Raw genomic sequence first — 14566 nt, forward strand, 5'->3', positions numbered from 1 at the left:
TTGTTCTGAACTTAAGTTCTGCTCCATGCAGTTTGCATATGAAAGTGTGATCTGTACTGTTTTGCTTTGAGCGTTCTTTTTGTTTCCAGAATTAAACCTGTATATATTGAATAAACCAAACTAATATGTGAAGAAAAGGACTGTGCATTTCTTTCATCAAGAAACAACTACTCACTACTCTTAAAAAACTACTTCAGACACCGACAAGAAGAATCACACACTGGGAAGTGTTCACAGGACATAGAACTGGCCTTCAGCGTGGCCAAGACTTTACTGCTGAGTATCTCTCAATAGTAGCACCTGCTATTACTCACCTCATAATGATTGATGCATATTCAAAAGTCAGAATCGTTGTTTTGACCATCATCACTGAAACTGACTTGCAGCAAAAGGAGTTGGATCTTTTTTATATTATAGAATAAATGTCAGGGCTGCCATGTGCATCTGCAGTGAAAGAGTTGACATGATTTAAATATCACATTGAAGATTCCATTGTGAAATGGAAAACTAGCTGGAACTAATTCAGTATGCTTATTCCATGACGAAACTGTTCTGTTCTGGAAAAAAAAGTGAGTAAAATTAAAACATAAAGCAGTGAGTAAAATTAAAACATAAGCATAACAGGGTTTAACCAAAATACAGTAATTTGCTAATGAGCATAAAAAGGAGGGATTTAAAATCCAATGCCATGTTTGAGATTCCTTTGTTAGGAGTTTCTTGTAGGCCAGTTTAACTGTGGCTGGAGGGATTAAAGAGAAGCACATGATGTCCTATCCCGTGATTAGACTGAGGACAGGAGAGATGAAATGAGTGAGTTTGCTTTCTTTCACTCTGATGCTGTGATCAGATCCAGTCCACTATGGCATCCCCAAGGCTTGAGACTTTCTGCTGTCCCAACAGAGACAAGTCAACCCAATTTGTTTTAAACTTTCAGCCACGCTTCTTCAGTGCAATCTGCATTGGCAGTGCTAGTGTGAGCCTCATATTTGCTATCCTGCAGATTTTGCCCAAAAGAAGAGGGTATAGGAGACTGGGGCAGTATCCTCTGCCGAAGCCAACATCCTCGTCTCGGATTCTTCTCATCATCAGTCTCTGTGATATCCTGGGATGCGCAGGTGAAGTACAATGTTATTGTAAGCTCAATGCAGACGGGAGAATGCATTGGGTTAATCATTAGGAAAAGCTTTTTTCAAAGCTGTATTCATGAATGCACTAACAGTTACTATCCAGCCTTAATTGTATTTTAAAATTTCTCTGACCAACTAAAGTTATAGGGTTATGTAATGTTAAATGCATTTTTTTTTGTATATATATATACAGTAACGATGACAATTAATTTTTACAGTTTTAAAACAGACCTTAAATTAATGTTGCCTGTTTATTCATAGTCAACAGCTGATTTTGTTGAGAATTGGGGGGTACTTAGGGGGGTTGCTTATCATGTGTCTAAAATTCATACATTAGACAAGAAACACATTTATCATAACATACACCAAATCATAGTTTTAAGAGAATAATATATCCTTTTTACATGAAATCGGGCCTCAAACATGTTTCATTAACGAAACAACAGTGAGTCAGAACAATTCAACAGAAAAGCAAATGCCATTTTATTATGCAACAGTTATTTCAACAATTAGTTCATTAGTATTACACATTTCAAACATTACACTTAGAACAGGGCTTGTGATTTCAATTTACATGTCATATTGTTTGCTAAAAGTAGGGGAATACAATTATACATTATCAATAATGTATAATTGAACACAGTTCTGGGTTCCTAACACATCTTTGGTGGATTAAGCACTCAACAACAAAGGATGGGTTTAAACAGGACAGACCTGTATGTTTCTTTGTTCCGCGGTGTGCGACCCTTTTCCAGTGGGAACATGGCTTCTTTTAACAAACAATACAAAACTAAAATAAATCCTAGCTCCTGTTTTGGAGCGCTAACTAAACTTAACAGCATCCCTAACTTTAGTCAGATGCTAATCCAGTTTACTGACTTATAATATATTATTCACAAATCATAGATTTAATATACATGAAACCAGTCCTTTTATACCTGCCTGGCTTGTTAAATTATGAACATGTGTATTTGTTTGACTGATTGCTTCTTGGCTAGGTATGGCATTCTCAGGAACAAAAGCAATTTGATCATCACTTTTTAAACCTCCATCAATTACACAGACTTTAGATTTAAACTTAGCTCCTGCATTTCGTTCCTGGATTTAACTACTGCTCAAACAAGCTTCCAGCCCACTGATGTACGTCTCCAAAACCGATCACTTGCAATGATATTTAGGTCTCCATCTGTTTAGGTTTGGTAAAATGATCAATAACTTTACTCTCCATTCCAAGTGTAGGGTTATTTTGTGGTACGTGTTAAAAAGTGGTATATCGTGTACTGTGGTTGCCTGGGCATGCACCAATGATTTTAGCTCAAAAAACAAGGAAACGTCCATTTGAAAGGGATACGATGTACTGAGTTTGGCCCTTAAAGTTTATTTTATTATATTTTTTTCACAATTCAGCAAACGTATGTGACTTTAACTGATGAACAACAAATTGGGTTATCTAAAATTGTAAACATATACGATTTTGCGGGTTTACTACATTTTGTCTGGTGCACTGTCACTCCATTAACAGCGTACCATTTTCTGACGTTACAGGGGTCAAGTTATTGTCACTTTCTGGCCCTACACAAGTTCACATTTTTATTTTTCTAATGACACTTTAATGTTCTACATCTAAAACGGCCTCTCTAAGTACTATCTTCACTTATAACAGACACTTACAACACTCCCACAGTGTGAGAGACAAAGGACTGAAAAACCAAATCCAATTACCAAATTAGCAATCAATTAAATCTCGTTATGGAACAAGTATCAATAAGGAAGAAATGTTTTAAGTGGCCTAAACAACTCAACGTATTGAATCTGTAAGAAAATGATCTACAGTTTTTACCAATTCAACACATAGCGTTGTTTATCCCTTATCCATGGATAAGTGAGCTGTTTCTTTTTTTTTTGTCACCTGTTCTAACAGACGTTTTTACACAGATTTTTTTTTTTTTTTTACCAAATACAACTGAATGGTTGATTGCATTCCCATAGCCCCAGCCTATCAGTCAGAGACTGACCTGCAGCACAGGAAGTAATAAGGTAGTAGAAAGCAGATGGCTACCTTTCTGAATATTATTATTATTTATTTCTTAGCAGACGCCCTTATCCAAGGCAATTTACAATTGCTACAAGATATCACATTTACATACAATTACATTATTTTTACATAATATATATATATATATATACATACATACATCTTTTATTTTCAAGACGTTTCGGGCAAAAGCCCTTCTTCTTCATGTTTTTGAATCTATGTGGCACATCCTGAAAAAAAAGCAAATTATTCAAATGTACACAAGGAAAATGGTGTCACTAATACTAAACAAAGACAAGAAAATACATTAAAGCCTTGGTTATTACTTCTTAGCTCTAATAGTTTATCAACAAAAATTGGGTATTCTTAATGATGTGTATCTGAACTGGACTTGTTATCTGTAATCTGTTGTGTCCATCTTAAATTCACATCAGATTTGCAAATGAGACAAATAACCTCCATATAACCAGAGCTTATGATACATACTGCATATCAGTTGTGATAAGAAGTTCCTTCGCAGGTTTCATGACAAACTGTTAGCTAGATAAATGCAGAACTCTGCCAGTGTAACATACTCAGGTACACCCACTGCCAATATATTCCTTGGAGGGGCTATGCTGATAACTGACTGGCTCACCTCATGTTTGTCCAGTCATTCATTCCTCCATTTGACATTACACTGAGATATTACTGTTATTTTTTTCCCCTTATCATCGATTAATTGAAACACACAGTATCTTGTGTATTTTGAGAGTTGTGTTATCTTGGGCCACTTCACACAATTATGTTTTAATTGAATTGATATTAAAGCATGAGAAGAACCCTCTTGATGGTCTGAACTTTTCTGCATTCAAGAAATATGCATCTGGTAAAGTTTTAAATATTACAATTGGTCAATTTGGTCTTATTGGACTGACTCTTTTTTGCTTGTCTACTATAATTCACTAGCCCATTGACTGAAGATAATGAAAATGCGGTGTACCTTTTTATTCAAATTCTTGTACCACAAATGTTTCTACTTGATAAACTAAAACTCACAAGGTGTCAAAGCAGGATATAGATTGCAAACTTATAGATACAGTATATTGAATGATCAGGAAATTAGATAGAATTATGATATTTGGTGTTGGTTATTTGTGTACATTTTAGAAAAAATGCTTATTCACAGAGTTGAATGATCAAATATAACAATACCATCAGCAAAAAAAACCCCTATTATTACCAATAGGGCAAATGATAGAACATAATTTAAAACCAAAACAAAGCAGGTTTATACTGTAACAGACTTTTTTTAAATATTTTATCTGGCATCTACCCAATCATCACTTTGGTATCAGGTCCATGGTATTTGATATTAAGTCAGATATTTGCAACACTCACAAATGTTGCAGTTTCTGCGATAACTGATGATTTCAAACAAAACTTGTGATTATTATTATTATTTATTTCTTAGCAGACGCCCTTATCCAGGGCGACTTACAGTCGTAAACAAAAATACATTTCAAGAATCACAGTACAAGTATTAATACAATTAAGAGCAAGATAAAATACAATGACTTCAGTTCTAACACTACTATAAACAATTGAAACCATGCATATTCCATTAGCAGTGTTGTATCAGAATTGGTTAATAAGAAAATAATACATTAATTTATACTTATATAAGGGGTTTACTGCTTCTGGCTCCCCCCTCATCCATGTTTCAGAAGTAGAAATTAATCTTATGCAGTACTTCCATGAACCTGTTTCCACAATCCATTACTGTTCCTAAGAATGGCTGTGTGTTGTTTTTTCAGGGATACTTCTCAGATCTTCTGTATGGCTTGGCTCCCCAAACTTCATTACAGAAATGTCAGTCATCAATAGCACTGAAGTATGGCCAACAGCTTTCTGTGTGGGCAGTGCGGTATGTATGTATGGCACATTTGTTTTTTTTTGTCAGTAGAATCATTTGTAATCATCAGTGCACATTTCATATTGCACTTCAGTTGTCTGTGAGACACGCTGCATGCTATATTCTGGTTGTATTTCACCAAAAAACCCTGAGGAAATGTCCAGAAAAGTATGCTTTGGTTTCTTTGTTACACAAATAACTCATAAGACAAAACTGATTGAGAGTTCAGCGGTAGTTTTTTTAGGTACAGCAAGTTTTTATTTTAGATTTTTGTAATTCTTTTTTAAAAAAAATTTTATCGGTAACAGCTTTAGTAGTTTTTATGAAATTAGCTCTAATTCATTAGATAAAAAACATAATACATTATCATCATTTAAGTTAAATGTATAAAAAAAAAAACTGGAAGCTATATTGCAAAAAGTCTGGAGAGGTCATGCTAAGAATATACAATGCTCTAGTTAGACCCCACCTAGAATACTGTGTGCCGTTTTGGTCACCTCACTACAATAATACATCATTGCACTCGAGAAGGTACAGAGATGGGCAACTAGGCAGATCCCAGGACTTGAGGACATATTAAAATAATTAAATCGCTTCAGCCTAGAAAAAAGAAGAGAAAAAGGGTTCTCAATTGAGTCTTTAAAATGATAAATGGTACAGATAAAGTTAACCCAAGACATAACTTCACATTTAGCAGAGAGAAGAACAAGAGGGCATACATGGAAACTGAGTGAAGATAGGAAGCACTTTTTACACAGAGTTATAAATGCATGGAATAGCCTGTCAGATAAAGTAATAGGATCAAAAACACTGGGAACATTTTAAAAAGACCTCTGTGCTTTTAAATTAGTCCACCCCAGAAGGGGAGAATGGTGTGCTAACACAGGACGAACCTTGATTGGCCAAATGGCCTTATCCCGTTTCCAACTTTCCTCATGTTCTTCTCTTTTCATAGATGTGGATCCAGTTATTTTACAGTGCCTCCTTCTGGTGGACGTTCTGCTATGCAGTGGATGTATACCTAGTTGTTAAAAGATCAGCTGGACAAAGGTACTAAAATCTCTGAAAAAATGACTACTGATTATGTACATAATGATGGCAATCATTTTGCTTTGATGCTGTTATCTTGGTATCCTGTGTAAAATGTAAATGATGATGTTTATTAATTGCAACATGCCGTAATCGTAAGCATAAGGTTGCAATTAGTACAATTAATACATTTTATGGTTTGGTATTGTCATTTTAATATGTAAAAACTCTTAATCAGAACACCATGTACATATATATTGTTTCTATGTCTGAGGATCAGTGGGTAGTTCTGCTGTTAGAGGGTCTATTGTTTAAATGAACATAGTGTACTGTATTTCATTCATCATACAGTGTACTTTAATGTAGCCACTATTCTCATATATACTGCACCGGATGTCATAATGTCATGCTAACTTGTGTTGCAGCACTATTGTATTGTACCACATGATAACCTGGGGCCTGGCTGTTCTATTGTGTGTGGAAGGAGTGACTATGCTCTACTACCCTTCAATTTCAAGGTATGTTCAAACCAATGAAAAGGTAAAGAGCATTAAATAGGCAAGTGTCTATTAAAAAAAGATAATTATGAAGTTGTTTTTCTTTTTGTCATGAAATGCTTTATCCTAATAAAACATGTTTAAAATAGTTCTAGATGCTCTGACCTTGACATACAGTATCTATGAATGTGTGATTTGGTAATATGTACTTTTAAAACTGAGTGCTTAGTGAAATACAATTCATAGGTTTTGGCACAAAGGTATCAAATGTGCAGTCTTGACGCTTGATGCACAATGGCTCCCTCTGGTGAGCTTGCCAGGGAGTGTAGCAGTTGTTGTTATCATTAGCTGTCAAATAGACGTTACAACAATCTGAGACTGTATTCAACCGTGCTACATGTTTCTAATCTCTTAATTGAGAACAAAAAACATACAGCAATGACAATGATTCAATTTAAAAAAAAGTCCATAATTCATCTACAATGTGTGTGTGTATGTATATATACAGTATATATATATATATATATATATATATATATATATATATATATATATATATATATATATATATATTGAAGCTGTCTTTGTGCAGTCTGGTTAAACATAGTATCCATTTTTCATGGCTTTTGCTGCCATTCAGTCAGATTTTTTTTTATTTTTTTAATAAGCTTATTTTATGTTACAGTCTATTAGTTAAACTAAGACTCACATTCAGTTACTTAGTAACTTCATGACTAGCATGTTTGTATTTAATATGTTATTCCATTTTTTCCAAGCTGTGAAAATGGACTGGAACACGCAGTGCCTCATTACATCACCACCTATGCTCCCATTCTTCTAGTTCTGATTGTTAATCCGATCCTGTTTGGCAGAACTGGAACAGCCGGTAAGCAGAACTCAAGTGGCTTCATCATAACTTCTAAGAAACTGCTGTTTTTCTAAGTGACCTTTTCCAATCCACACTAAGTGTAAACGTTCATGAATACCTTTTAATTAGAGGAGTATGTCTAAAATGGATAATTCAGTAGACTATACTGATTTTATTTGAGATCAAAGAGCTTCAAATGTAATTGTATTCATTTTCCCATACCTAGTGTGCGTTCATTCTGAGAAAGCCATGCATAAAAAACAGATCCGAAGTTGGTAATCCATACACTTAAACTTTCTGATTACAGTTACTTCACTGCTGAAGGGAAGACAAGGAATTTACACAGAAAATGAAAGACGTCTGGGAACAGAGATTAAAATCCGATTTTTCAAGATTATGATCGTTTTTCTTATTTGGTGAGATATAGGATGTATCTATTTTATGTTCAAGAGGTAAAAATTAGCTTTCATATTAATGTCAATTTCAGAGCCCCACACTAATGAACATTTTGTAAGCGTGAATACTGCTTAAAGCTAGTTAAAATAGACATTTGGTGACACTCACTTTTAATACAATTCTGTCAAGAAACGTACAAAAAATTATGACTACAACAATCTGTAGCTGATTGGACAAGTTAAATGCTGTACACTTTTCAGATTATTGATATTTTAAAGATAGACAATAATACAGTCAGAAGTTACATTTAGAACCTGTGGTGTGTTGCGTAATAAACAGTGCTGTCATTGCTTCTAAAATGATTATAAACTATTTTGTAAATTTCCTGAATCCTGATTGGCTGTTAATATTCTAATCCTGTACAGTTAAGAGAGTCCAATCAGTGGAATCTCATTTAATTCTAGACAGGAAATTCAAACCTCAATATTCATACACCAGCCATTTCCTAACGCAATAACAGGCTTGAAGGTGAATCAGTACAACCCATGTCTTTTCGCCCTTTACTTCACCCTTAACTACTGGATTAAAATGATCAAGACTGTAGAGTCATTGATTGTCCTGAATAATTACTCTATGTATATGGATCTTTAATAAGTTACCTTTTTATGGGTTTTCATTAACAAAAACGTTTAATTTTCATTTTTTTGACAGTTGGCTTCCAAATATTATCAACGAGAGCCTTTTGTTCTATCTGGAAATGCAGGACGATATCAAAGGGAGCCCCCTTAAAAATGTCAGGAACGCAATCTTGATTACATGGTTTATAATGGTAGGTGACACCAAGAACTGATTCTAATAGTTTTGTCTCTTGATTAACTTCGCCATCCCAAACCTGTCTGATTGCTTGTTTTTATAAATGATGGGAACACTGGATTAATTTGCTCGGTTTAAAAGATTTGCTCTGTAAAGTCTCCTTGAATACTGTTCTCTAAATGATAACATCTTTGTGAGCATTACGTTTTCACGAATTCCGCACTTAGCCATACCGGTAGTATATACATGACACAAAATTCCCATAATTTCTGTGCTTGTTTTATATACAGAAGAGTTTATATACACAAATACTTGTTGCAGTAAATGAGTCTATAGTGGGACATCTGCAGAACCATAAAGGAATTGCTTGAACAGTATGCAAACACAATAGACAATGAATGCATACCGACAACAGCGTAGGCTCTTGCTGAAATAGTGAGATGATTGCCGGATAGATATTTTTATGGTGATCGGAAAGCGTGGCACTAACTGGAGAGTGTTTGTGAAAGTTTCTGTTTCTTCTCTTGGCATTCCCCAGGGTATCTTCAATCCAATGCAGGGTTTCCTCAACACACTTGCTTTTCATGGCTGGACTGGATGGGATATTGATCTCAACATGAAGAGTCGGAGGGAAATACCCTGGGATTCCGGATCCACGTCAGCTGCTGCTGCAGATGTCTACAACCCCACTGTCAGCTCCTCACTTAACTACCAAGGTTTTGTCCAAGATGCTAAGAACAGCATGAATGGGAACGGCCAGCAGCACTCGGATGCCATAAGCGTCCTCTCTGAAGGTAACAGAATCAGTAATGAACATCCCAAAAGAAGCTCACCAATATATCATGGGTGGTAACTCACATTTATTAAATGCCATATAGTTATAATGTATGACAATAGATACAAGGGAATTGTCTCTTTACTATTATTGTATCTTAAAAAGCCCCCCCCCCCCATTCTTGAACAAAGAAAATATGTTCATTTTTGAGGAGATGGGCAATGTTATTTATATTGAAAATGAGAAAATATGTCACAAAATGTTATTTTATAGCCAAAGGAGATGTCTTTAAACAATTTAAAGACTGGTGTTTGGTATAATTTATTGAATACACATCAAATTATAGGGGCATTAAATAGACATTATCTAGTTACCATTAATATTTACTACATGCATGTACACAATGTTTTCATTGGGAGGATGGACCTCCATATATTTAACCATTTTCCTGATCATATCATTTTGTTGTATAACAGTGTAAATAGGGTGTAGATATTGAACCTGTATTTTGAAGTGTATCCGTTTATTGTCTAAATTCATGCTCTTGAAATAGACAGTTCTACACATACCGGTAGCGGAAATAGAGCAAGCAATTTAATAGTTTTGACATTGGTCTCATATTGGCATGATGCAGCATATACTGTTGCATATTTGGCCATATTTGTTTCTAGCTTCCCCTTTCTTTTTTCTGCTAAACGAAAAATAAATAAATAAATAAATAAATAAAACTCTATGGGGTTTAGCAATGTGTTTTAATTTATGTTTTGTCCAGTGCAAACAGGTGGGAAAAGATTTCAGTAACTTGCTATATATATTTTTTTAAATTCCTTAACACGCTCTTAAACGTGAGTTATGCATGTCCCTTGCAGTTGCTAAACACGTCCACTGTCTCAGGCTTATGTACCCATGTGGTCGGTAATGTCATCAGTTTAGTGTTGCAATATGTTAATATAAGATACTTCACTGATGCTTATTAACCTTATGTAACAACTCAGGGAAATTATTGTATTAAAACATGTGCTGTTCTTAATATCAGATTTAAAAAAAAAGCCATGTGTAAAAAATGTTTGTTATTTTTTTTAAATGCTGTGAAATGAAGCAATTTAAATAAAACAAGTCCATAAAACTTACATTGTGTACATTTCTGTGCAAACATTAACTCCTTTATGTCTGTCATTCAGATGAATCTCCTCCTTGTAATTAAAGTTATAGGATGTCCACCCATCTGTGTTATGAATAGCTTATCGCACAACAGCAAACCAAATAATGCAAGGGTCAAGGAAACTCGATGTAAAAAAAAAAAAAAAAGTATTTTTATAGAAAAAGTACAGTTCTTCTCTTATAATAATTATAGCCTTTGACATTTGAATTGTTTTGGAAATTAGAATCATATCTTTTTTCCCCAGACACATTTTGTTTTAACTTGAAGTTCCTATTACAGTGAAGCTATTGATACTGATGGTCGCATTGCTGAGGAGGGATACCCATGCAACAAAATGAATAGCAATAATTAACATTAGTAGTACGTAGTTAAAAATATTTTACTAAGGCCCTGTCCGCACTACATAACCGATCTTGAGAACTGTACTCCAAACAGTTTTAATTACAGTAATCCATCTCAAAGCTTCCACACTGAAGTACCGTTTCATGTTTAGTTGTAGAAACACTATTATAATAGTTTGGTTACAGTTCCTAGTAGCACAATGGACTGTGGGACTTAATATGACATTATCCCACCATGCACTGCATTTTGTTTACAACCCGGCAAATAGGGAGCCCGTGCACACGGAAGACATAGCGCTTCTTAGCATGAACTTTATGGCTTTGTTTCTTAAAAACACAAGGTACATTTTATCATAATGTGTGTATTTCATTTTGAACTCTGAAGTTCTCCTTGATCGATTTCATCGCTCCAGATATCAATGTGCCTTGATTTCGGCATCTGATCACGTCGCTCCACAATCCACCATTTTACAACAAGCCTCAGAAATTGTATACGGTACAGCAGTATTGGAAGTCGTTCTCAACTCCTTCAGACGCCTGTTCTGTGCAGTGTATTTGTAATGTCCATTCGCCAAAACATAGCAGAAAGCATTTTGGGATATTGGAGGATACACAAAAAATGTCGTTCGGTATTACAGCATCCACACGTCTGACAAACCTGATGCAATCTAATTTAGAACCGGACTCAAGACTACCCTCTGAGTCCGGTTCTCGAGTATGGTATTAAAAACTGTGTAGTGAAGACACTAACCATATTTAGCACCTTTAAGCCGGTTGAAAGGCAACTAATACTGTTTAAAGGCATAGTGTGGACAGGGCCTTAAATTGATTTAGTAGTAGCGGTAGCCTATTGGCATAACTTTAGCACAGCATATTAACATATCACTTTTGTGCTATGAGGGAAATACTATTGGACATATTTAACAAATAATTATATTTAACCATCCTCGGAAAAAAAATAAAGGAAGACAAGTAGAACGCCGCAGTTACATCTGCTGTAAAACCGCATAGCGTTTCTGTAATATCATTCATTACTCTGAAAACCCTTTTTAATGCAATGCACATTTAAGTCGTAGTACAGTTCGTATGATGCGTAACACCCAAACTATTAGCATAGTCCCTACTTAATCACCATAACATAGCACACACTGTCAAGGCACTGAGAAGTTTATTGTAAACCCATGTCAAAATAAAAAATGACCGGGTCAAATGTTTTTTTTTTCAGGAATAATAGTGCTACTATCAGAACGTGCTGCCTCTATTTTTGTTGTAAACAGGATATCACGATATACAGGTCACAATATGCAAGTCACAATATGATACTGTAGTATCACAATTTGTAGTTCACAATATGATACATATTGCGATATTCAGGTCACAACACGATATGTATCATGAGTTGCAGGTCATGATTACATATATATCATCATCAAGTGCAAATAATGTTTCTAGGAGTTCCAAATAACAATAATAATAATCAAGCATTTTACAAAAAGTGTTGGAAACATGAATATACAAATTTAATATAGTCCTTTCCCTTTTTGTTTTGTCTTGTTAGGTTCAGAATCTAGTACAATTGAAATCCACATTTCAAGTGAGCTGCATGACTTAGAAGGTATAGATGCTGATGGTGAATCTGTGATAAACTGAGGAACATCAGCTGGTGAGATGAACCACCCAAACCATTACAGAATCTCTGGATTTACTGGATCAAATTCAATTTGCTTATTCACGTGTGTCTACACTTCCATTATAAAAAACTCATTCCACCCTCTTGCCAAGCTGACATTAACTCAAACATATTTGTATAAAGAATGCATATTATGTTCAAACCATTGTACTAAATGCAGTTTCATCAAAAGACAGCTATATTGTGAAAGAACCAAGGATGGGTTCAATATAATAAAACTATTAAAAAGAATGTTGATATTTCCCTAATTCTATCACTGACTGACCTAGAACAAACCCCTGCATTGGCTAAATCCCTGGTAATTGGAGACAGATATGTTGTGCAACTGAATATGCTATTCAACTGAATTCAGGTGTTTGTTGTTTAAACATTTAAATTGCATACCCATTGAGGTCTACAATTGAAATGTTATTATCTACCAGATATAGCAAGGCACATACATGTTGGTTTTTGAACCTGGAGGCTGGTTTGATCCAGTGCACCAAACTGAGTCATCATGTTTTCATTTGATCTTACCTGACCAAAAAAAAACCCAAAAAAACGTGACACACGTTTGTGACGTACATTTGTGACAATATGTTTGTGACATATTTTTCTTATATATTTAAAACAATCACAGCAGTCTTCATGCCAAGACATAAAATATGGGTTTAAAAATATAATGACATTTTTGATTAACCGTTTATCCTTCCAGAACAGCTCATCTTAAAGTATGTATTGGTTTTAATAACATGTTAGGCGATAGAAAATTCAGCAGCATTGCCATCATTCTTGTGTTAATACTAATTTGTTAGATAAAGTTAAGGTTACAAATCTAGTTGTGATATTTTACTATCTTGGCAGTTCACTATAGTTTTACTTGTTCTCATGCTATGCATTACTTTGTTTAATCTTGTAGTGCCCAAGAAATTGCTGAAAAAATAGTGTATGCATCTCAAACTGTTTTGCCATGCAATGCTGGTTTCTGTGCTGAATCATGTGATTACAACATGTGTTGCCATCATTTTTTCTCCTAAAATGTAGGAATAAAAAAAGTGCTATAACCATTTTCACCAGTAGATGGCAGTGATGTGTTTAAAATCACTTTCTACTACATTTACTAATTTAAAATGGCGTGAACTTATGAAAAGGGTGCATGGCAACATGACACACAAATAAACCTACTTAATGAAATTCTGAATTTCATTAGTCAGAAACTAACGCTTGCTTGGGTTTGAAAACTCAGACTGCTCTGGACAATGGGTTAGACATGAGACCTGAAAAGCCCAGAATTAATTAATTAAAATACATCCAAAGAAATATTTAGCCAAAAGCAATTGCACAAAAAATAAGAAACACAGACACAAGTGTTTTCTAATATCAAAATAGAGCAATTTATTTGAAACACTGAATATGACTATCCATTTCTTGAAACAAATGAGCTACTCTACACAGGGTGAAGTAGAGTAAACAAGTGGTCAAAGGATCTGTTCTAAACTGGACCTGGCAACAGAGCACAGTCTGGCTGTCAGTCTGACACAGACAATAAAAAACAGCAGAAGCCAGAAAATGATCATTTCAGTGAGTGAATAAATGCATGAAAGAGTGATTGAATGTTTGAGTAATGTTTTTTTTTTAATACAAAGATGAAACACAGCAGATCCTAACAGCTGAGAAAGTGCACTTCACGTGGAACTAAAATTAGCTTAATCCAAACAATGCAGAGATTGGACAAGTGTTTAAAGATGCAGTATCCCTTTATTAAACAGAACATTGAAAGAAAAAAAAGAAAAAAACTACCCCCACCCCTTTAGAGAGGAGGAAAAAAGTAAGCAACACCACATACAAAAAAAATAAATTCTAACAAACACAAAAAAGGGAGTATTTTCATCTAGTCTGTTTTGGCATATCCAGATGTAAATATTTTTCACCACAAAAAAAAAAAAAAGTATCTTTCACC

General features: G+C 34.6%; 1 protein-coding gene across 1 annotated transcript; it reads left to right on the forward strand.

Moving 5' to 3' along the window:
• Positions 1-500: 500 nt before the first annotated feature.
• Positions 501-14561, forward strand: LOC117406619 (G-protein coupled receptor 143-like). Its single transcript, XM_034010778.3, has 9 exons — positions 501-1115; positions 4959-5068; positions 6012-6106; positions 6511-6603; positions 7359-7468; positions 7758-7866; positions 8558-8675; positions 9198-9453; positions 12496-14561. The coding sequence occupies exons 1-9, from the start codon at positions 860-862 to the stop codon at positions 12585-12587; spliced, it is 1239 nt and encodes a 412-aa protein (XP_033866669.3). The 5' UTR covers positions 501-859; the 3' UTR covers positions 12588-14561.
• Positions 14562-14566: the final 5 nt, after the last annotated feature.

Source organism: Acipenser ruthenus, chromosome 8, assembly GCF_902713425.1.
Source record: "Acipenser ruthenus chromosome 8, fAciRut3.2 maternal haplotype, whole genome shotgun sequence".
Taxonomy (NCBI): domain Eukaryota; kingdom Metazoa; phylum Chordata; class Actinopteri; order Acipenseriformes; family Acipenseridae; genus Acipenser; species Acipenser ruthenus.

What these genes read in the sequence shown, in the direction of transcription:
- LOC117406619 (XM_034010778.3), top strand. Translation starts at nt 860, where the DNA reads ATGGCATCCCCAAGGCTTGAGACTTTCTGCTGTCCCAACAGAGACAAG. An exon ending in TACTACCCTTCAATTTCAAG is followed by an intron (nt 6,604 to 7,358) that starts GTATGTTCAAAC and finishes ATTTTTTCCAAG; the next exon opens with CTGTGAAAATGGACTGGAAC. An exon ending in TGATTACATGGTTTATAATG is followed by an intron (nt 8,676 to 9,197) that starts GTAGGTGACACC and finishes GGCATTCCCCAG; the next exon opens with GGTATCTTCAATCCAATGCA.